The sequence below is a fragment of the Podarcis gaigeae genome (genome assembly GCF_964106915.1).
Source record: "Podarcis gaigeae genome assembly, chromosome: 14".
NCBI classification, from domain to species: domain Eukaryota; kingdom Metazoa; phylum Chordata; class Lepidosauria; order Squamata; family Lacertidae; genus Podarcis; species Podarcis gaigeae.
This window is the reverse complement of record NC_139690.1, coordinates 15,742,397-15,764,314: the sequence shown is the minus strand read 5'-3', so window position 1 is coordinate 15,764,314 and position 21,918 is coordinate 15,742,397. Positions and strand designations below refer to the sequence as shown.

The window sequence follows — 21,918 nt, the reverse complement described above, 5'->3', positions numbered from 1 at the left end:
ACAAACTCTTCCAGTACGCGGTCACGGCAGCCAGAATGGTGTTAGCTCAGAGATGGAAGCAAGAAGAAATCCCAACGGTGGTAGAGTGGAGAGCAAAATTAATAGAATACGCCGAGCTGGACAAACTAACAGGGAAAATAAGATACTTAAAAGATCAAAATTTTATTGAAGACTGGGGGAAATTCGTGGGTTATTTGGAGAACAAATGTTTTGTAAATACAACGTTAGTGGCATTTAAAGAGGCTTTGTAAAGAGCTAACAAGTATTGTTTAATTGAAACAATGTAAAAAAGGAGGTGCGAATGGCAATATGAAAGGATGGGATGTGACTCTAAGACTCAAATACGAATGAATATCAACATCGCTGAAGGAAGCCCAAAATGATAAGAAATGCCGAAACTCGAATATAATGTATATAATGTATAATGTATATTTAATCGAACTCAATAAAAATTTTAAAATGCAAAAAAAAAAAAAAAAGTTTTTAATCTACTTCACCTTGGCCCGTACGCAAGGCTGTGCCCCAAAACGCTGGAGGAGATAATAGGTTAAGCAATCTGTGGCACATTGTACACGCTTCTTCTTGCGTGCAAGATTACCAGGAGCCAAAGAAAGGTTGCCAAGACAACCACAGATTATTTCTGTAAAGAAGACGACACTATTTTAATTAAATAGCCACCCTAATTGGAATGGAGAGGAGTGAGGCCAAGTGTCCTTGATCTACACCCCCACCCCTTAAAAAGGTTTAAAACTAACGCAGACCTCGTCTCACTTCGGAAAGACATACAATGGATTTCGGAAAATCAAACAGAAACAAGCTGTTCTAAAATAAATAAATAAACATAATCTTGTGACACCTTAAATTTTCTGTTGTGGCATAAGTCTTCCTGGATGGAAAAAGGTATTGGCACAATAAATCTGTTAGGCTTTCAGGTACCACAAGGCTCTGCGATAAAGCTGCTACTCTGGAAGTTGTTATCCACATCAGAAGGTACGCGTGTCCTCTCCTCAAAGGGATGCCCTCCTCTCTTCAAAGGGATGTTCTAGACTTTCTTGTGGATTTCTCATATTCCTGAGAGAAGCCTTGGTGCATGAGTCACATATCTGACCTTGGGGCACTGTGAAAAAACATTGTTCTGGAATAAATATATCGAGATGTGAGGAATGAAGTTTGTAGGCTTCAGGAAAGGAAATAAAGGCATAAAACTGGAAGTAATAAGTGTAAGTGTGTGTGTGTGTGTGTGTATAACACAACAAAAGATAAAAATTGAAAATTGGAAGTCACTAAAGGATGGAAGGAAGTCAAAATGTATGTATATGCGTTTGGTCATGTTTTGTTATAGTTGTTGTTTTTCTTTTATTCCTTTTTTCTCTTTGTGTTGGTTTTCTGATTGTATGGAAAGGTGGGATATAAATGCAATAAATCCTCAGTTTCCTGTGCTTGGTTCTCCATAGGTTGCTGCTCTACAACTCCCCTCAGCCCCCAGCTAGCATGACCAATGGCTATAGGAGCTGTAGTTTGGCAACATCAGGAGCTCCAGAGGTTTCCCACATCTGCCCTAGGTGCTCTCCTTCCCTTGAAATGAAACATTCACACGCACGTCCAGAATTTTCATTAAGCAACTGGATTTTATTCCATAGTGTACAATCACAACAGTCAATTTAACATGAAAAATGATCAGATGAATGGCAGGAAAAACATATACAAGAGGACACCATTTAATAATGATGAATCTTGTGGGGGAATTTCTAAAAAGCAAGCAAACCCAAGTACTGCATCTTTTACATTTCCTGCTTATTTTGACATCTTTGCTCATCAGTTATTAGTGAGTTAAAAAGAAAATTAAACCAACGACACTAAAGGGGCTAAAAAAAGAGTTTCAGAGTAATCAAAATGAAAACTGCTAAACCTGCTTATTATCAACAGCCAGCCCCATTCCCTACAACCTGCACATTCCTCTGCCATGATGCATTGCGAATCTTAATTGTTTTTCTACCCATTCGCAATGAAATAGTATGAGTCAGAATTTCAGGAAGAACAGCCCTTTTTGCTGAGGGTCGCTGCCAAATTCTTCTGATGCAAAGCAATCCCTTCTCACCCCCAAATTATTACATATTTGTACAGGCAATACGTTGAAGGGGAAAGGGAATCTAAGGTAACAAGTTCACTCTTTAGCATTTGTACATCAGTTTCACGATGGCCATATTGGCATGATGGTATCTTGACTTAATAAGCGGAGATGTGAATAAGGTTTTGCCCACGCATTCAGCTCCTTCACTGAAGCCGCAATTAAACCAGAAACTTTCTAATTAACCAACTGCTTCCTATTTTATCCAAACCAGGAAACGACGGTTATCAGCTTTGGAGTTAGCCAGGTTCTTAAACCAGCTTCACACTGCGGTTTTAAGGTCTTGTCTTGTCTTGAAGGTGGTAACTGCATTCTCCAGTTCGGGTGACTATGGTTTGACTTACTGTTTTAATTGCAGCTCACACGAAGGAACAGAAAGGGCTGCATGCACAGGCAAATGGCTCATTCATCAAGCCTATCTCTGGTTCCTTTGTTAAATGAGTACTGCCAAAATACATCAACAAGATTTGTTTTAAAGCACCCACACCACCACTTTTCCTTAAAAAAATGTAAAACGGAATAAAGCAACGTCTGACAGGATGGAGACAATACTAGTAATGGCCATACTGTGACCCCTGGGAATAAGAACTATAGCCATAGTGGGACGGTCGCCCATGATAGGAGTAGGAAGACTGTCCTTGTCTGTGCTGCTGATAGTTATTTCCCCAGCTTCTCTCTTGCCATTGACCATATCTATAGCCTCCTTGTCGGTCGTATCTGTCCCCTCTGCCTCTGAATTGTCTGCTGTCTCTGAATCTGTAGAAGGAAGCGAATGGTATGCATTTTAACAATATTTATTTTCAAATTGCATTGACATACACTGTCTCAGTAGGGTGGATAAAATATATTGGGTTGTATCCAACATGGCGGTATGTTCAAGTCAGTTAGCACAATACAGATTCTGCTGGCAAGATGTTCTCTGCCAGCAGGAAGTTGTTGCACGGGAGAATGTGTAAGAAGATTGCTCAATCTTTTTGCGCGACAAAGTTACCAGCAATCTGTTGCACAGCAGGTTTCTGTTAGTGCAACTACTGCACTGGATTTCTCTGTTGCGTAATATTAAAACTTGTATTTGTGTTAAGTGGAGAACATTGGATACAGCCACTTTTTAAAAAAATCCAATTTGAAAATTGAAGTATAAAGACGTAAGATTCTCTTACAGAAACACTTGGTTAATATTTTTTTTTAAATCTAGACACAAGCATGTTAGATTTAATATCTAATCTGAATCATTGCCTTCTGCCAAATGCGCAGAGTTAAAAGAGGCTTTTCCTTGTAAACAAAGAACCAGTTTTCTCATTTCTCAAATGTGCATATTTACACTCTACCTGATTTGCAGATTTTGTATTTGAAACAGTCCTGTTTAGGGAAGTTTTTAATGTTTGATATTTATTGTGTTTTTAATATTCTGTTGGAGTGGCTGGGGAGGCCCACTATGAGTAGGTCTACTATGAGTAGGACTTGACTACAGCCCTAGGCTAAAGTTTCTTATTTCAGAATGTTACATCCAAGCAACAGCTAAACCGTCTCACTTGCATGGCCCAAGTACTATGAAATGCAGCACAAGAAGCACCAAGTAAATCTAATGCACAATGTCCTTTCTTGTTTCCCTAGTGTCAGCAGCCAAGATTAAGTTAAAACTAGGAAGCACAATATGTACAGCCTGGAGTATATGACTCAGAATATTTTCAGTAGGTAGAAAATCCCAAGTGTCTCGTAGTGGGGCTGAAGTATACATTTGTCACAAAGAATCATAAGAAACGTAGATCAGACCACGCACAGTGAGACATGTTATCTAAGAATGCAAATGAATTATATTTTATGTTATAAAATAAAAGGCCAAAATAAATATAAATATTTAGCCTGCTGATTGGCAAAGTCATTTTTCTGCTAATAATTATGTCACAGAAGAAAGGCTATTTGGCTGGCGAGGTGAAGCCTGGATCTCTTTTCTTTGCCATAGGGGAAAAAATCACTTCATGCCCAAGGAAGCAACTGGTCCCAAGGGCAATCTGTTTCAAGAGTTTCAGTTCATTCCTTTTGGCATAAGCAGCACTTTGATTCAGCTCCACACAGAATTTAAAACCCCTGGCTCTGTTGCTTAAGCAGAGTGCCTAGATTCCCCACTCCTGTGGCTACTGGCTTGGCAAAAGGGAGAGAGAAAGAAAATTAACTCAAAGCATCAGCAACTGATGGCTCCATCAAGGATACTATATGATCCACGTAAGGTAAAGGACCCCTGGATGGTTAAGTCCAATCAAAGGCAGGAAAGTAAATGGCGTCTCCATGTGCTCTGATTTCCATCACGGTGTTCCGTTGCGCAAGAAGCAATTTAGTCCTGGTGGCGACATGACCCAGAAAGCTGTCTGTGGACAAACACCGGCTCCCTTGGCCTGAAAGTGAGATGAGCGCCACAATTCCATAGTCGCCTTTGACTGGACTTAACTGTCCAGGGGTCCTTTACCTTTTTACTATATGGTCCTCAGTTGCCAACCAAAAGGTAACCGTCTTGTTTTACAGAGATTATAAAGTAGGATCCGGGCCCATCACCAGCATAATTGCCTTACAGTAAAAGTATGCTGGACAAAAGTAAAAACAAGGGGTGGGGTTCACCTAACCATTAGCTCAGCAAAGAGAGGAGGTCAGGAGAAATCTCTAGAAAAACCCATGGAGTGGGGGAGAAGGGGCATTGTTGCACCTGGCAACCTGGCATGCTTATACAGAAGGATTATTGGAAGAGTGCGATGCTGAATTCCACACAGTGGGAGGCACCCAATGCTAGACCTTCTCAATAGCAGACCCCTTGAAAATAAGGAACCTAAGATAGTAATGATGATTAACTTCAACATGTCTTCTCCGAGTAGGACTAGCATTGGGTACAGCCCCATGGCAACAGCTACTACTCAAATTTTAGGAAGGGGAAAACATAAACGCTTTAGCACAAAAACACATTAAAATAATCTGTCTGACTTCCGGAGGCGGCGCGAACGGCAATGGCGGTCCTCCTCGCGCTGTGAGGGGGAAGCTCCACGGAAACGGGTCGTCCGCTACGGCGAAGCGGAGACCCGCATCGGAAACCCACAGGCAGCGAAAGCCTGTGGTCGTGGGACTCGGCGGGCACCAGAGGTGCCCCCCAAAACGAAGAAGGGACCCCGTAAGGGGTTTCGGAACGTAGAAGGGCTGGCGCGGTGCTGTGAGTCGATCACTCTTTCTGTGGAGTGAAGCCGCATAGCCGCTGTCGGTGAGCGCTGACCTTTTTTCCTGGGAACATTCGATTTGAAAAGCAACAACCCGTGAGTAAAAAAAGACAGAAAGAATTGGAGACTAAATTATTTAAAATTCGGCTAAAAGCGGGAGACGCAACCAGGAAGTCCGTCTTCCGCTTCTGCTTAAGATCTAAAGCAAAGGACTTTGATGTCTGGAGCCTTTGAAGAGGCGTTAAAATTAATCATTCTGTGCATCTAATGGAGCTGCTTTCATGGAGATTTAGGATTTAATTTTTTAAGTGGTTTATTTTTTAGCAGGGACTGTGTTTTACCTCTTCTTTTGGAATTACAATTCTATTGAGAAACCCAGGCAGTCGGACTGCCTGATTAACAGAACTGTCAGATTGTAGACTTTGACACTTTGCTACTTTGGTCTGTTACAAACTGAGTGTTACTGGAACTGCTACATTGAAATACTTTTTCTGGCACTTGCTAGAGACATTGTTGTGCTTTTAAGACCAACTCTGCTAACTACAAGAGAACTGAAGGTTCTTTGGAAATTAATGGCTGTTTGGACATTGTTTTAGAAGTTTTGGAACTTTGGATTAACTGGAGTTAAAAACTTTTGATTTTAACAACTTGGCCTCTTCCCTTAAGATACATTTGAACTCCCTCTAGAGGATTTTGGACTTACAACTGTATGTGACTTTGCTTTCTCTTCCCTTCCCTTCTATCTTGTTGTTTACTCTCTGGGCTGGTGGATTCCTATGGGAACATACACAGTTTGACCTTGACTAGTAGACAGAACTGGAATGAGTGGCGCTGGGAAAACAAGAGCGGCTAAAGCGAAAGCTAAACAAACAACTTTGAATTTAACTTCACAGCCGCGTAGATCATCTGTCCCTGCTGTTTTGGTGGCAGAAGAAGAAGGAATTGAGCAAACTTTGTTGGAAGATATGGCAGCAGGAGGATCCAACTCAGTACTAGGCAAAATCTTTCAAAAATTGGAAGTTTTGGACAAAAAAGCGGATGAGCAAACGGCTAAGATTGATCAAAATACAGCCAGTGTTAATAAACTAACTGAACAAGTTGCTCTGAATGCACAATCAATTGGGAAACTATTTGAAGCCACCACAGAAAATCGCAAATTGGCTGAGGAAGCCAATCAAAAAGCTGAAGCATTAAAGCAGGTGGTAAAACCATTGCACAAGCAGATTGGTGAACAGCAGGCCTATCTGTCTATGATAGAACTACGGAGTCGGGAAAATAACTTGAGATTGAGGTCAATATTAGAACTTGAACAAGGGAATTTAATTGAGTTCCTGACAAAAGAATTTTCCAAGTTTTGGCCATTGGAAGAAGAAAAGGACTTTAAAATTGTGACTGCTTTTAGACTTGGAAAATTAACAAGGAAAGACAGGCCCCGAGACTGCTTGATTACCTTGAGATCTAGGGAGGAAAGAGATAAAATACTAGGCCTACATTACGAAAAGTCACTTGAAATTTTGGACAGAAGAGTAGAAATTTATAAAGATATCCCAAAACAACTTTTGGACCTTAGATCCACCTACACAGAGTTAGCAAGACTGCTGAGGAGCAATTCAATTGTTTTTAGGTGGGAATTTCCCCAAGGACTATCATTTACATTCAGAGGGAGGAAGGTGAAAATTAAAACAGCCGAGGACAAAGAATTTTTTTTGAGTGCTTACGGAGAGGACCTTCGGAAAGGGATTGAAAGACTTCCAGGGTCTGGACCATCGCCTGTACCTACACCTTCGGGATCTGAGGATCAGGAGAAAGAGACACCACCATCAAAGGAATAATAGATTTGTCCAGGAGGTCTCTGCAACTTCTGAGTTGGAATATTAATGGCTGTAACTCCCCGGAAAAAAGGAAAAGAATATTTCATGTATTGAAGAACAATTGGACATTATTTGTTTGCAAGAAACACACGTGACTAGGCTCCATAGAAAAGTGTTAATAAACAAGAGATTAGACCAAGAATTTATCTCTTTGGACCGAGTTAAGAAAAGAGGAGTGGTGATATACGCAAAGGAGAGCCTGTCACCAAAATTTTTATTTAAAGATGAGCAAGGAAGAATTTTGGCAATCGAGATACAAAATCAAGGAGAAAAGTTTTTGATATTAGGAATCTATGCACCAAATGAGGGGAAATCGGAATTTTACAAGAAGCTGCATGAGATAATGCTGGACTATCTGGACTATAACAACATCATCATGATGGGGGATATGAATGGGGTGCCATCAACCAACATGGACAAGTCACATAGCCAAAATGTGACAAAAGATGGCAGACTACCTAAAACTTTCTTTGAACTGACTGACAATATGGACTTGATTGACATTTGGAGGACAAAGAACCCCCTAGGAAGAGAAGGAACATTCTTTTCTGAAGCCCAACTGACATGGACAAGAATCGACCAAATATGGATAACTAGAGGTCTGGCACCTAAGATAAGAAAAGTGGAAATCTGCCCGAAGTCCTGCTCCGACCATAATGCCGTAAAGATGGATATGAGAATAACTCCAACCGGCTCCTTTAGATGGAAAATGAATGACAATTTGTTTAGAGATCAGGAGATTACCAAAAAGGCCCAAAAAGCGTTGAAGGACTATTTTGAGATAAATTTGAACACTACAGTGGAAAAAAGAGTCATCTGGGATGCAAGTAAAGCGGTTATGAGGGGGTTTTTGATACAACAGGACACTATAAAGAAAAGAGCACAGAATGAGAAAAAAGACAAGATTTTGGAGAAAATTAAAGAATGTGAGAAGAAGTTAAGATCGAGACCGAAGTCATAGGAGATTATGAGAGAAATTAAACTTTATCAAGCACAATACTCCAAATTGATAAATCAGGAAGTGGAGTGGAAAGTTAAGTTAATGAAACAAATATCATTTGAATCGGCAAACAAATGTGGAAAACTGTTAGCATGGCAGTTGAAAAAGAGACAAAAATTAAACACGGTTACAAATCTAGAGATTGAAGGAAGAAATATTCAGAATCCTGTGGAGATCAGAAAGTGCTTCCAGAGATATTTCAAACAATTATATACTCAAGGGCCGCAAAATGAGGTTGAGATAGAACAATTTTTGATAAGGAATGGATTACCAAAGTTGTCTCAAGAAAATAGGACAATCCTGAATTATAAAATAACACAACAAGAGATTGAAGAAGCCATTCAGAATATGCAATTGGGCAAATCTCCAGGGCCAGATGGGCTTACCTCCAAATATGATAAGACATTGAAAGATTATTTGATACACCCATTAATGGAGGTTTGCAATGAAATTATGGAGGGGAAGAAGGCACCGGAATCGTGGAAAGAAGCTTTCATCACATTGATACCCAAATTAGAAACAACTTAAGAACTACCGTCCCATCTCCCTCCTAAATGTGGATTATAAAATATTTGCAGACATTTTAGCAAGTAGATTTAAAAAGGTTTTGAACGAAGTGATTCATAAGGATCAGGCAGGCTTTCTCCCAGGTAGACATTTGTTTGCTAACACAAGGAACATTATTGATATTTTGGAACTTTTGCAAACAAATATTAATACAAAAGCAGTGTTAATATTTATAGATGCGGAGAAGGCCTTTGACAATATTTCATGGAAGTTCATGAAGAAAAACCTGGAAGGGATGGGAGTGGGACGGGGATTTGAAAATGGGATAGATGCAATCTACTCAGAACAAAAGGCTAGATTGATAGTTAACAATGTGGTGACGGAAGAGTTTAAAATTGAAAAAGGAACACAACAAGGTTGCCCTATTTCTCCTTTGTTATTCATTTCGGTTCTGGAGGTGCTCTTGAATATGATTAGAGGGGACCGGTTGGTTGAAGGAATTCAGGTCGGAGGGAAACAGTATAAACTTAAAGCTTTTGCAGATGACCTGGTTTTGACCCTACAGGAGCCAGAATCTAGTACGAAAAGGGTATTACAACTGATTCATGAGTTTGGTCGGGTGGCGGGATTTAAACTAAACAAGCAAAAAACTAAGGTATTGGAAAAAAATTTGACATCTTCAGAATCAGAAAGGTTTCAGAAAGAGACAGAGTTAAATGTGGTTAAAAAAGTAAGATACCTAGGGGTAAACATAACAGCCAAGAATCTGAGCTTATTTAAGGATAACTATGAAAAGTGTTGGTCAGAAATTAAAAGGGATCTAGAAGGTTGGTCAAGATTGAAACTTTCCTTGTTGGGCCGAATTGCTGCTATAAAGATGAATGTATTGCCAAAAATGCTGTTTCTGTTCCAGACTTTACAGATTGTGGATAAAGTGGAGTGTTTTGGGAGGTGGCAAAGAGATATCTCCAAATTTGTCTGGCAGGACAAAAAGCCCAGAATTAAGTTTAAGATATTAACTGATGCTAAAGAAAGAGGGGGCTTTGCCCTGCCAGATTTAAGGTTGTATTATGAATCAGCAGCTTTTTGCTGGTTGAAAGATTGGCTGCTTCTTGAAAACACTGATGTTTTAGATCTGGAAGGTTTTAACTATGCTTATGGTTGGCATGCATATTTGTGGTATGACAAGGTTAAAAGTCATAAGGCTTTCAAGAACCATATTGTTAGGAAAGCAGTGTTTAATGTCTGGACAAAATACAAAGACTTATTGGAAAACAAGACCCCAAGGTGGTTATCACCAATGGAAGCCAAGGCTCAGAAAAGACTCAATATGGAGGCCAAATGGCCGAAATATTGGGAAATATTAGAAAAAGATGGAGATAATTGGAGGCTGCAGAGTTTGGAGAAACTAAAAGATAAAGTGCGAGATTGGCTACATTATGCTCAGATTAAAGAGGTTTTTAATTTGGACAAAAAGATAGGATTCCAGGTGGAAAAATCGAAGTTAGAGACAGAATTGTTAGAACCTAAGACTAAGGTACTCTCAAGAATGTACAACTTGCTGTTAAAATGGAATACACAAGATGAAACGGTTAAGTCAGCTATGATAAAATGGGCACAGGACATTGGGTATAATATCATGTTTGCTGACTGGGAAAGGTTATGGACCACCGGTATGAAGTTCACGGCATGTACTGCCTTGAAAGAAAATATTATGAAAATGATATATAGGTGGTACATGACTCCAGTCAAGCTTGCAAAAATATATCATCTGTCTGACAATAAATGTTGGAAATGTAAAGAAACTGAAGGAACGTTCTTTCACCTCTGGTGGACTTGCCCTAGAGTGAAGGCTTTCTGGGAAATGATATATAATGAGTTGAAAAAGGTATTTAAGTATACCTTCCCTAAGAAACCAGAGGCCTTTCTTTTAGGCATTGTTGGCCAGAGGGTGTTAAAGAAGGACCAAACATTCTTTATGTATGCAACAACAGCAGCAAGGATACTTGTCGCCAAACATTGGAAAACCCAAGACTTGCCCACACTGGAAGAATGGCAGATGCAACTGATAGACTATATGGAACTAGTGGAAATGACTGGCAGAATCCGAGACCTGGGAGAGGAAGCAGTGGAAGAGGACTGGAAGAAATTTAAGGACTATTTACAAAAACATTGCAAATTGTATGAGTGTTAAGAAAGATGCAAGATTGTAAATAACATGGCACCATTAAGCTAGTTGAAAAGATTATGAAGATAAGTGAAATTTAAGAAAAGATAAATTTTGGATAAACATTATGTCTAAATTAAGTATTTAAGGTTTGGATAAAAGTATCTAAAGTTAGGGATACAATATTGGAAAATTATAAAATAAGAATTGAAACAAGGTGATAATTTGCTGGTTAAAGTTTTATAAACCAGGAACGCAGGAACGAGAGATGTGAGGAAGTCCAAAAAGCGAAGAAAATATGGTTATTATCCAATTGATTCGGTTGTGGTATGCTTTTTGTAAAAGATGTAAGTGCTTTTTCTTTTTTTTTGTTCTTTTGTTTTTTTCTTTATTGTATTAAGAAAATCTTTAATAAATATATTTTTTAAAAAATATAAAAAAATAATCTGTCTGTATACGGTATGTGGTCAAAAACCTTGTGTGACAAATTATAGCATATACCAAAACCTAAACTTGTTTCTACCCTACAAGTCTTCCTCAGTGACTCAAAAAAGTATCGAACAACTTATAACATGAATCTGGCCTCTTAGCCAACATGCCCAATGATGTGGTGAAATGACCTCTCCTCATAGCAATCAAATCACTGTAAAAAATCCAAAGCAACGCTCATGTAAAAGGATAAATATTACCAATTGAGTTGTTATTGTGGTAGTGCCTAATCACACTTCCTTTGAGGGACCTGGGAGGTGGTATTATTATTGTTGTTGTTGTTGTTGTTATTGTTATGCCGCCCATCTGACTGGGATGTCCCAGCCACTCTGGGACATGAAGTGAATTTTATCTCTCCACCATATATGATGGGTAGCTGTTCACACAATTTCTCCTTTTGTCCTTCCCCAACTTGCTCTTTTGTGTTTTGCATTGGAGGCTAGATGTCATTCTCTTGTGCTTTAGTTTCTTACAGTAAAAATGGTGGCTGCTGAGAGCATCAGTGGAGAGGTTAACATTTATATAGAGCCAATAAATAAGAGAAATACCTGTCTCTGTATCGCTGGTTGCCACCTGATCTATTTCTCCAGTCCTCTACTAGAGGAGGTAGATCTGCAGTACGCCGGACGTATTTCTGATATTCTTCATCTTCTGAAGAAAATCGATTTGCAAACATCTTTTCATAATTCTGAAGTATCTCAGATACAGAAGGCACGGTGGGTTCTCTGGAAGTTTAAAAAAAAAAGTCTCTCCTAAATTACATTATCTGTGGAAGTTTGTGGATTAAATTTGTTTACAAACTTGATTTGCCAGTGAGATTTGTTTCATACATCAAGGGTACACTGAGAGCAGCTCTTCTTTGAGAGCCAGTGTGGGTAGTGGTTAGAGTGGTGGACTCGTAATCTGGTGAACCGGGTTCGCTTCCCCGCTCCTCCACATGCAGCTGCTGGGTGACCTTGGGCTAGTCACACTTCTCTGAAGTCTCTCAGCCCCACTCACCTCACAGAGTGTTTGTTGTGGGGGAGAAACGGAAAGGAGAATGTTAGCTGCTTTGAGACTCCTTAGGGTAGATAAAGTGGGATATCAAATTCAAACTTTTCTTATGACCGAGGCAGTAATCACAATGTCATGCACTTAACCATCTGCAGCTTTCAGCAATGCATACAAGAATTTCCACAATTGTGGGCGAGCCACGTATATAAGCTGTTTGTAGAAAATCAGACACTGACAAACTCTGAATCAAAGCTACTCAACCTTTGGCCTATCAAGTTGAATATAGCTCATCAACTACATACTGTGGCCTGTCTGATGCTTGGCAACCTCCCTATGGCTGAAGACAACAGTGCTCACGATGACTGAACATGATTTCAGAAAGGCGTCACTTTCCAGGGTGAACAGTTCCATCTCTCTCTTGGAAGGTTTATTAAACCCCTGGCAAGCTACTAATCACTCCTGGATATCTTGCATTAAGCTCACACATTGTCCAGATTTTCTCTGTATGATCTTGAGGTTTGGTGATTTATTTTAATTTCCTCACATTTATATCCTGCTTTTCTTCCATCATGGAACCCAAAGTTATTCCAAACTCCAGGGAATGTTATCATATCTAAGTAATTTCTGGAACAACTAAAAATGAAGCATTTGCGCCTCAAGTATATATGCATATTTATTTATTTATTTATCATCATTCAACCTCCTGGGAGATCTTTTTTTAATCAAGCCATTTCTAAATTTTCTAAATAAAAGAGGAAGTGCATGTATTCTCAGGATAGCTATTAGAGTACTCAATATTTCCCTGTGTTAGAAAGGTTTTGTGGAATCAAAGAGGTTGTGTTAAACAGATTGAATCCACAGTGCATTAAACTCTTTTGAGAAGATACGTCCCTCCCATCACAAGAAACACACACTCTGTTGATGTAAACCAGGGGAGCACTTAGGAGGCCTATAGCTCCGCTGGCTGGTTTGTTACAGGCTATAACACTAATCACGCAGGGAAATATTCAACCTGGACCACTAATTGCCTTTGAGAGTGATTAGGAGACACCTCACAGAGCTACAATTCCCAGCACCCTGAACAACCCAGGATTCCTTGGGGGAAGCCATGACAGTTAAAGTGCTACAGTATAAGAGTACTTTAAATGTATGTTGTGGAAGTGACTCAAGGCTCCTTTAGTCCATTAATTTAAATGGGTCTACTCTGAGTAGCACTAGCACTGGACAGAACACAAACTGGGCAGAAAAAATTTACAGTTTCTCACTGTGCTAATATCTCAAAACCCTCTTCTACAGATTTGAATAGGTTGTGTGTTGCTTTGCCTGTGACTTGCGTGTTTTGTTCTTAATCATTAATACGTCTGCATTTAAAAGAGAGACACCAAAGAACTGTAGACACAGGATTAAAATTAAACAAATAGATTAATGGCGTAATTGTATTTAGGTTTTTGCCATTTTGCTTTGGTTATGGTGCTTCCTTATTGCATAGCATACTCCTACAACCACCAAAAAAGCAAAGTGTTGGTAAGGGAATGTTTTCAACAGACCTGTTTGCCCAGTCTTCCACGATGGGAGGTGGGTCTGCAGGGCGTTGGACATATTTCTGATACTCCTCATCTTCAGAAGTATATCGATGAGCAAACAGGTTATTATAATTCTGAAGGATGTCAATTGTGGAAGCCATTCTATAATCTCTGCAAATATGGGAAAAAATATATATATTGATCATCTTTGGAAACCAAATACTTGTGTAAATCATTGGGTTGAAACTGTCAACAAAGTGGATTACAGAACGGAATGAAAAATATAACATAAAGCTTAAATTTTCTGTTTCAAACAATGGGTGGTATTCAACTAAATTTTTACACAAATTAGAGCTATTGAAATTAATGGGGTTTTGTCATGGGCCATTGGTCTACTCTGAGTAAAACTTAGTTGACTGCTACCCAATAAGTCTGCTATTTATCCTTTATATAGCTATTATCACAAATAGTTAATTTGTCAGTCTCTCCGTAATTTGGATTAAGATTCTTAGTGCCCTCCTCCAACACACATACTCACTCAAAGTAATTATACAATGGGGAATACTATCCCTGTACATTTTGTTAACTGGGCATTTGTATTCTGTGGGTTCTGTATTATGCAGGCACATGGTGCAGGTTGCTTCAGTACATATGTGATTTTTTTCGTCCTCCACCTAATGAAAAATCCCAGCTGTTTCCAGGAAAATGACTCTAAATATATTCAGAGTACATTCCCCTCATTACTGGGATTAGTTGCCCCAACGTGCTTTAATCTTCTCGAGGTATTGTCGGAACTGTTAAAAGCGTGGGAAGAAAGTGGCCTTTTCACTATCTTCTCAATGCATGATTATAGATAACATGTGGATTCTAATCTTTTATTACACATCTCTGCCTTAATTGATCTGAACAGTGAACTGCAATATATGGTTCCGCAGTTGCACTTAACTCAGATGCATGACAAAACCTGCTTCAACTCAAATAAAGGAAGATGAGTCAAAAGTGGGGTGGGAGGAGGGAGGGAGAGATCCATACTCACTTTTCTTCAACAATGGTGGATGTGAATGAGAGTGAATATAATAACAGAAAAAGAAAACTGCTGCATCAGGTCAAAAGTCCATCAAGTGTCACATTCTGTTCCAACAGTGTTCTTTTGGAACACTTGAACAGTGTTCAATGATGTTAGCTGCTTTGGAAACTTGAGTCAAGAAGTAAGATACAAATATACTAAACAAATACTGAGCGCCTGCTGGATCAGGCCAATAGCCCATCTACTCCAGCATCTTGTTTTTAAAGTGAACAACCAGATGCCTGTGAGAAACCAGCAAGAGGAATTTGGGTACAATGGCACACTCTGGTATTCAGATGCATTTGTGCCTCTAGCTAGAAGCAGAGCATAGCAATCATGCCTAGTATCCTTCGACAGCCCTCTCTTCCAAGACTCCTCCATAATTAGTGCCCAGCCACCTGCTTCTGAGATGACCGAGCACTGAACTATGGAACTGTGTGGGAGAACAACCTACCTCACAGGGTTGCTGTGGGGGTTAAATGAGAGAGAAAACCATGTACACCCGCACCCCAAGCTCACTGGGGGAAAAGTTGGGATATAAAAGTAAGAAATAACAACAGTACTGTGGTACCTCGGGTTACAGAACCTTCAGGTTACAGACTCCGCTAACCCAGAAACAGAACCTCGGGTTAATAACTTTGCTTCAGGATGAGAACAGAAATTGTGCAGCGGCAGGAGGCCCCATTAGCTAAAGTGGTACCTCAGGTTAAGAGCAGTTTCAGGTTAAGAATGGACCTCCAGAACGAATTAAGTTCTTAACCCGATGTACCACTGTACTGAGTTTTGAAGTCAGAATTTAATCTCTAGAATCTCACCAGTTAAAAAGACTTTGCCTTGATTCTGAGACCTAAGATGCTTAAGGCTTATAGAGTACAGCTAGGAGTCAAAAAACACAGGCCTATGGAGGCCAAATGGTCTGATACAATATAGGACGCTTTTGTTGTGATCACAGAATCGTAAAACATGTACAGTGGTACCTCGGGTTAAGTACTTAATTCGTTCTGGAGGTCTGTTCTTAACCTGAAACTGTTCTTAAGCTGAAGCAGCACTTTAGCTAATGGGCTTCCTGCTGCTACTGCCATGCGATTTCTGTTCTCATCCTGAAGCAAAGTTCTTAATCCAAGGTACTATTTCTGGGTTAGCAGAGTCTGAAACCTGAAGCATCTGTAATCAGAAGCGTCTGTAACCCGAGGTACCACTGTACAGTTGGAAGGGCCCCCCTAGGAACATCTAGCCCAACTCCCTGCAATGCAGGATTCTCAGCTAAATCATACACATCAGGTGGCCGTCGAACCTCAGCTCAAAAACCTCAAAGGTCCTGAGACACAGTGTGTGTGTTTGGGGGGCGGGGTAAGCAGAGAGAGGGGGTGGCGGAGCCCCTCAGCGCCCCCCAACTCTACCCGCCCGCCCCCTCCCTCCGCAAAGTACCGCGTGCCTGTGCTGCATAGGCCCTCTCGACATGCCCAGAGGCGCTCTCGTCCCCCTTCCCACGGCTGAGGGGCTGGCCCCGCTGTGGCAATATATGGGCTCAAATGAAACCTTGAGGAGCACACAGCCCCGTCCAAACCCCCGAAAAGGGGATGCGCCGCACTCAGCCCGACCCTGAGGAGAAGGAGAACCCACAGCCCCTCACCTGAGGCTGCAGCAGGAGGAGATCCTGTTTCTTCTTCCGCGCGCCGGCGGCCTCCAGCTTCCGGTTCCGCCCCTTGCCCCGCCCCCAGCTGGCCTCGCCGGCGGTGGGCGTGGCTTGCTCGGCCTGAGGTAAATCGAAAAGGCGGGACTCGTCTCTTCTCAGTCTCCTCAGGGGCTGAGCTTTCGCGCTCGTCTCGGGTCGATTCGTGTCCCTTCGCGGACTCGCACCATTAACATCCAAATAAAATACACAGCTTTGTCAACGAGGGAAATCTCTCGAGTTAAGGCGGCGGCGGTCGAGGGGATGGGGATTGCTTTGCCCCCTAAAAGTGCGCCCGCCGCCGCCCCACACAGTGAAACACCGACCTTGTTGGCTGAGGGGACGGGGAGGGAAATAATCTCGACTCAGGGCAAGGTTTCAGCACGGAAAAACAACAAATATCGAAATAAAAGGTTGGGTATAAAAATCGGATAAATAATAATAAGACTATGGAGCCATTCCTCCAAGGTTGAAATTGACCACCAGCTGCGAGTCCGTCCGTCCGTCCGTCCCTCACTTTTTAGACGACACGAAGGATCAGAGAACTGCAGAGCTGGAAGGGACCCAGAGGGTCATTCAGTCCAACCCCCTGCAATGCAGGAATCGAACCTGCAATTTTGGCATTATCAGCACCGCCCTCTAACCAACTGAGCTAAAGGGACCTCTGACCACTAGGTCCAGTCGTGACCGACTCTGGGGTTGCGGCGCTCATCTCACTTTGTTGGCCAAGGGAACCAGCATACAGCTTCCGGGTCATGTGGCCAGCATGACTAAGCCGCTTCTGGCAAACCAGAGCAATGCACGGAAACACCGTTTACCTTCCTGCTGGAGTGGTACCTATTTATCTACTTGCACTTTGACGTGCTTTTGAACTGCTAGGTTGGCAGGAGCAGGGACCGAGCAACGGGAGCTCACTCTGTCATGGGGATTCGAACCGCCATGGGGATTCGAAGTATTGCTAATTGTGGAGCAAAGACAACCGGCAGACTTTAAAGCCATCCATGTTGGTGGCCATCCTGTGGAAGTGAGTTCCGTAGTTTAACTGTGTACTTTTTCCTGCTGCCTGGAGGCGGTGGGGAGAGAAATCAGTTTTTGCCAATGGCTGCCCAAGGCAAAATTGAGATGCCGCCGCTACACCCAAATATGAAATTAAAATGCAATGTTGTCAATGAGGGATTGGAATATATGTAGTTTGCTGCAGGCCTGTCTGGTGAGGGTCCACCACCACCGACTAGCTGCTGCCACAGGTGTAATGGCCAGAGGTTAGTTTTGGTTCAGAAAAAGCTTTGGTTATAGACAGCAATCCTAAATATTCTAGGCTACTTCCAAGTAAGTTCCCACTGGAATCAACAGAGCTGCTAAATCAACATTGCCTTTCGTGATCGGGTGTGTGTGCATTAGTACGGCTTTTAAAATAGGCACCTTTAGAGCACAGAGTACAATCCCAAAAGCCCTGATAAGACTTGAGTTTCCAATATAATGCTTGCTAGGAGAGCATTTCTCTTAACAGTGACCTTTAAATGTTAACTGCCTGTGTAACAAAAAAGGAAAAAAAGTTGTTTTTATATTGAAGAGAAGACATTTTATGAAATGGAGCAGGGAGGTTGGTGGTGAATGTTTCCAGAATATTTTATTGCTGGACCTTGGGACCGATACAAGCATAAGATTCCAACTAAATTTCACTCTTATTGTTATCATTATTTATTAAATTCATATGCCACCCTTCATCTGATGATCACAGGGTGGTTTACAGTACAATAGCATAAAATACACAACTTAGTAACAAAATAAAACCATGCTGCCCGCCCCCACAGACACACTGAAGTTTGGACTAGATCGCCCTCAGTGTCCCTTCGAACTCTACAATTCTGTGATTCTATGAAAAGGTAATAGATTGTTTAATCAGCCAAAGGCATGAGAAAAAAGGAACGTTTTTTGGAAGGTGCCTAAAGATATGAAATGAAGGTGTCAGGCAAGCCTCCATGGGGAGAAGGTTCTACAAATTCCATTCTTCCCTCCTCAATGCTACATATTCCATTACCACTCACCCTGCCTTTCACTGGCTTTAGCCTCTACTGGTGCAGAGAGATCTCAGTTACATTGCAACATATTAGTTCTCACCAGTGTGCAAAGGAATTTCTTTTCCTGTCCAATAGGCCTAATTCACAGATAGGATTGCTCTGCTCAGATACACGCTTGCCCTCTCGTACTTGGGTACATCACTGGGTCAACTTCATAATATTAGGCAGCGTTCTCCAAACCTCTGGCAACTGAAGTACACTTTAGTTCTGATTTATAGTTGGATTTATAATTAGAATCTGAAAAAAGTCATGGCAAGTCCCAACCCTGTGACTCATGCAGAGATGCAATGGACATCCTCCCATCAGCTGGGTGGGGGTCAATTTCAGGACATTTATGCTGCATGAGACAAAGGATGAGATCCCTCCCCACCCAATTCCATTTACAGAAACTTACTGGTTGAATTTTGCTTCAGTTCTGGTAATGAGACAGTCTTCTACCACACCTGAGGGTAGCAGACTAGTCTGCAGAGCAGGTCAAGTGACGCACAGCCTCTGCCCACCAACACATCCCTGCCACTCCCTGCCTCCCCAGCATCTGCTGTCTGAAGCGGCTGTCTCAGTACCTAATGGTAGAGCTGCTCCTGCTCCTACCTGTTCTTAAAGTGCTACTTGAGAGTCTCTGCTGGTTGAGGCAGAACAACAAATGCTCTCTTGCAAGACAGTCAAGTTATTTTTTGCATCTGAGGCAGAAAATCTCACCATCACCTCTTTCCATTCCTTGGCTGAAAGAAGGGAAATAACAAAAGTAAATTAAACCACTAAAATTGTGCTGTGGTTTCAGGACAGTCTAATACAGTAAGTTACCTGAGGCAGCTGCCTCACTTCACCTAACGGTAGGGTCAACATGGGGAATTTCCTTATGCAGAATCAGATCGCCTTGCTCAGTTTGTATGCACTGACCAGCTGCAGCTCTCCAGGGTTTCAGACAGGAGTCTTTTTCTAGCCCTGTCTGGAGTTGCTGGAAGCTGCATCTGGGACCGTTTACATGCAAAACATGTGCTTTATCACTGAACCACAGCTCCTCCTCATCCCTTGGCTGCTGCACCACTGCAGCACCAGTAACGTCCCTTTGCTGCAATGGTTCCACAGCCCAAGTGACTGAATGATCTAGTTGTGACAGAGAAATGTGACAGACTCACTTGCTTCGAATATAGGTTGGTTAGAAGTAGGCAAGGCCAGAGGAGTGGATATTGCAGAGGAAGAATGGGTAACCTTCTTCAGTAAATGGGTGCCTTAGGGCCACAGAAACCATAAACTCTTTCTTTCTTTCTTTCTTTCTTTCTTTCTTTCTTTCTTTCTTTCTTTCTTTCTCAAATGTCCCCCTTCCTCTTGCTGCTGACACATAGCTTAGGAGCTACCGATTCAAATATGAGTAAATAAAATCCTATTATGACTCAGGAAGACTCAGGCTGCAGTTCACAAAGCCGAGTGAGTGGTTCTTGCTTTGGGATTTAGATAAGCAGAAGTTACATCATGGTAGCGCATTGTGGGGTGCATTTAATCTGAAAATTTAGCAATCCCCCCTTTTTGCAAAGAATGGCAACAAGAACAACAAGGCCAACAACACCAGGCACGAATAAATGTCCCGGAAGCAAAAACTTTTTTTCTATTTCTTTATTATAAAAGCAGCAACAGCACACAAAAATTAGACAGTTAAAACGTAAATGCCACTATTAAGAGGAGTGTGCATCATCAGGAGCATAGCAGCTCCAGGAACACCGCCCACATGTATGAAGAGATGAGGCATAGGGCCACCTCTCTCTGGCCAAGGAAAACTAAGAGGACTGCACACAAACTGTACCTTTAAAATAATAATAATAATAATAATAATAATAATAATAATAATAATAATAATAATAATATTTTATTTATACCCTGCCCTCCCCAGCCAAGGCCGGGCTCAGAGCGGCTTACAAGCAATAATAAAAACAAGATGAATGATTACAACTTAAAAACAAAAATAAAATACAACATTAAAATAATGGAACATTAAAATATTAAAATGTAGCCTCATCACAGGAGGAGGAGAAAAGAAAGGGGGAAAAAAGAGAGGGAGGGAATCAAATTGGCTCCAAGCCAAAGGCCAGGCGGAACAACTCTGTCTTACAGGCCCTGCGGAAAGAAATCAGATCCTGCAGGGCCCTGGTCTCATGAGGCAGAGCGTTCCACCAGGCCGGAGCCAGAGTTGAAAAGGCCCTGGCTCTGGTTGAAGCCAATCTAACTTCCTTAGGGCCTGGGACCACTAGGGTGTTGTTATTTATGGACCTTGAGGCTCTCCGTGGGGCATATCAGGAGAGGCGGTTCCGTAGGTACGAGGGTCCTAGGCTGTGAAGGGCTTTAATGGTCAAAAGCAGCACCTTAAATCTGACCCTGTACTCCACCGGGAGCCAGTGCAGCTTGAAAAGCATTGGGTGAATATGCTCCCATGGCAGAGACCCCGTGAGGAGCCTCGCTGCAGCATTCTGTACCCGCTGGAGTTTCTGGGACAGCTTCAAGGGCAGCCCCGCATAGAGCGAATTACAGTAGTCAAGCCTGGAGATGACCGTCGCATGGATCACTGTGGCCAGGTCGGGGCGGGAAAGGTAAGGGACCAACTGCTTGATGCGGCGAAGGTGGAAAAATGTCGCCTTGGCTGTTGCTGTAACTTGCGCCTCCATGGAAAGGGAGGCGTCAAGGATTACATCCAAACTCTTAACGGAAGGCAATGGCACTAATTGGGCCCCCGCAAGAGAAGGGAGTTGGTCCCTCATCCCCGTGCCATCCCGACCTAGCCATAGGACCTCTGTCTTCGAAGGATTTAGTTTCAATCGGCTCCCACAAAACCATCCAGCCACAGCTTCCAAACATCTGGTCAGTGTGTTCGGGGCCGAGTCAGTGTGGCCATCCATCAGCAGATAGAGCTGAGTGTCATCAGCATAAAAATTCACATTATTTTGCTCAAAGAACCCCGAGCACTGTAGTTTACCCCTCGTAGAGTTACAGTTCCCATCAACCTTTAATAAACAATGGGACCCATAATTTTTTGAGGGGAGAAATGTGCCTCAGATGTACTTTAAAGGTATAGAGTGTATGCAGCCTGGGAAGTAACATTTAGATTGCAAATGTTTACACATTTACTTTGGAGTAAGTCCCATTGAGGGACGCAGGTGGCGCTGTGGGTTAAAGCCTCAGCGCCTAGGACTTGCCGATCGAAAGGTCGGCGGTTCGAATCCCTGCGGCGGGGT

General features: G+C 41.9%; 1 protein-coding gene and 1 long non-coding RNA gene across 2 annotated transcripts in view; one reads left to right on the top strand and one right to left on the bottom strand.

Moving 5' to 3' along the window:
• The window catches only part of LOC310831819, a 186,051-nt gene that overhangs the window by 69,252 nt on the left and 94,881 nt on the right, over positions 1 to 21,918 (top strand). The gene's annotated exons all lie outside the window — the stretch shown is intronic.
• Positions 1,609 to 16,698, bottom strand: RAMAC (RNA guanine-7 methyltransferase activating subunit). The gene is made up of 4 exons (XM_083712962.1): positions 16,575 to 16,698; positions 13,900 to 14,046; positions 11,908 to 12,084; positions 1,609 to 2,884 (listed from the first exon to the last, which is right to left on the bottom strand). The coding sequence occupies exons 2-4, from the start codon at positions 14,034 to 14,036 to the stop codon at positions 2,680 to 2,682; spliced, it is 519 nt and encodes a 172-aa protein (XP_083569088.1). The 5' UTR covers positions 14,037 to 14,046; positions 16,575 to 16,698; the 3' UTR covers positions 1,609 to 2,679.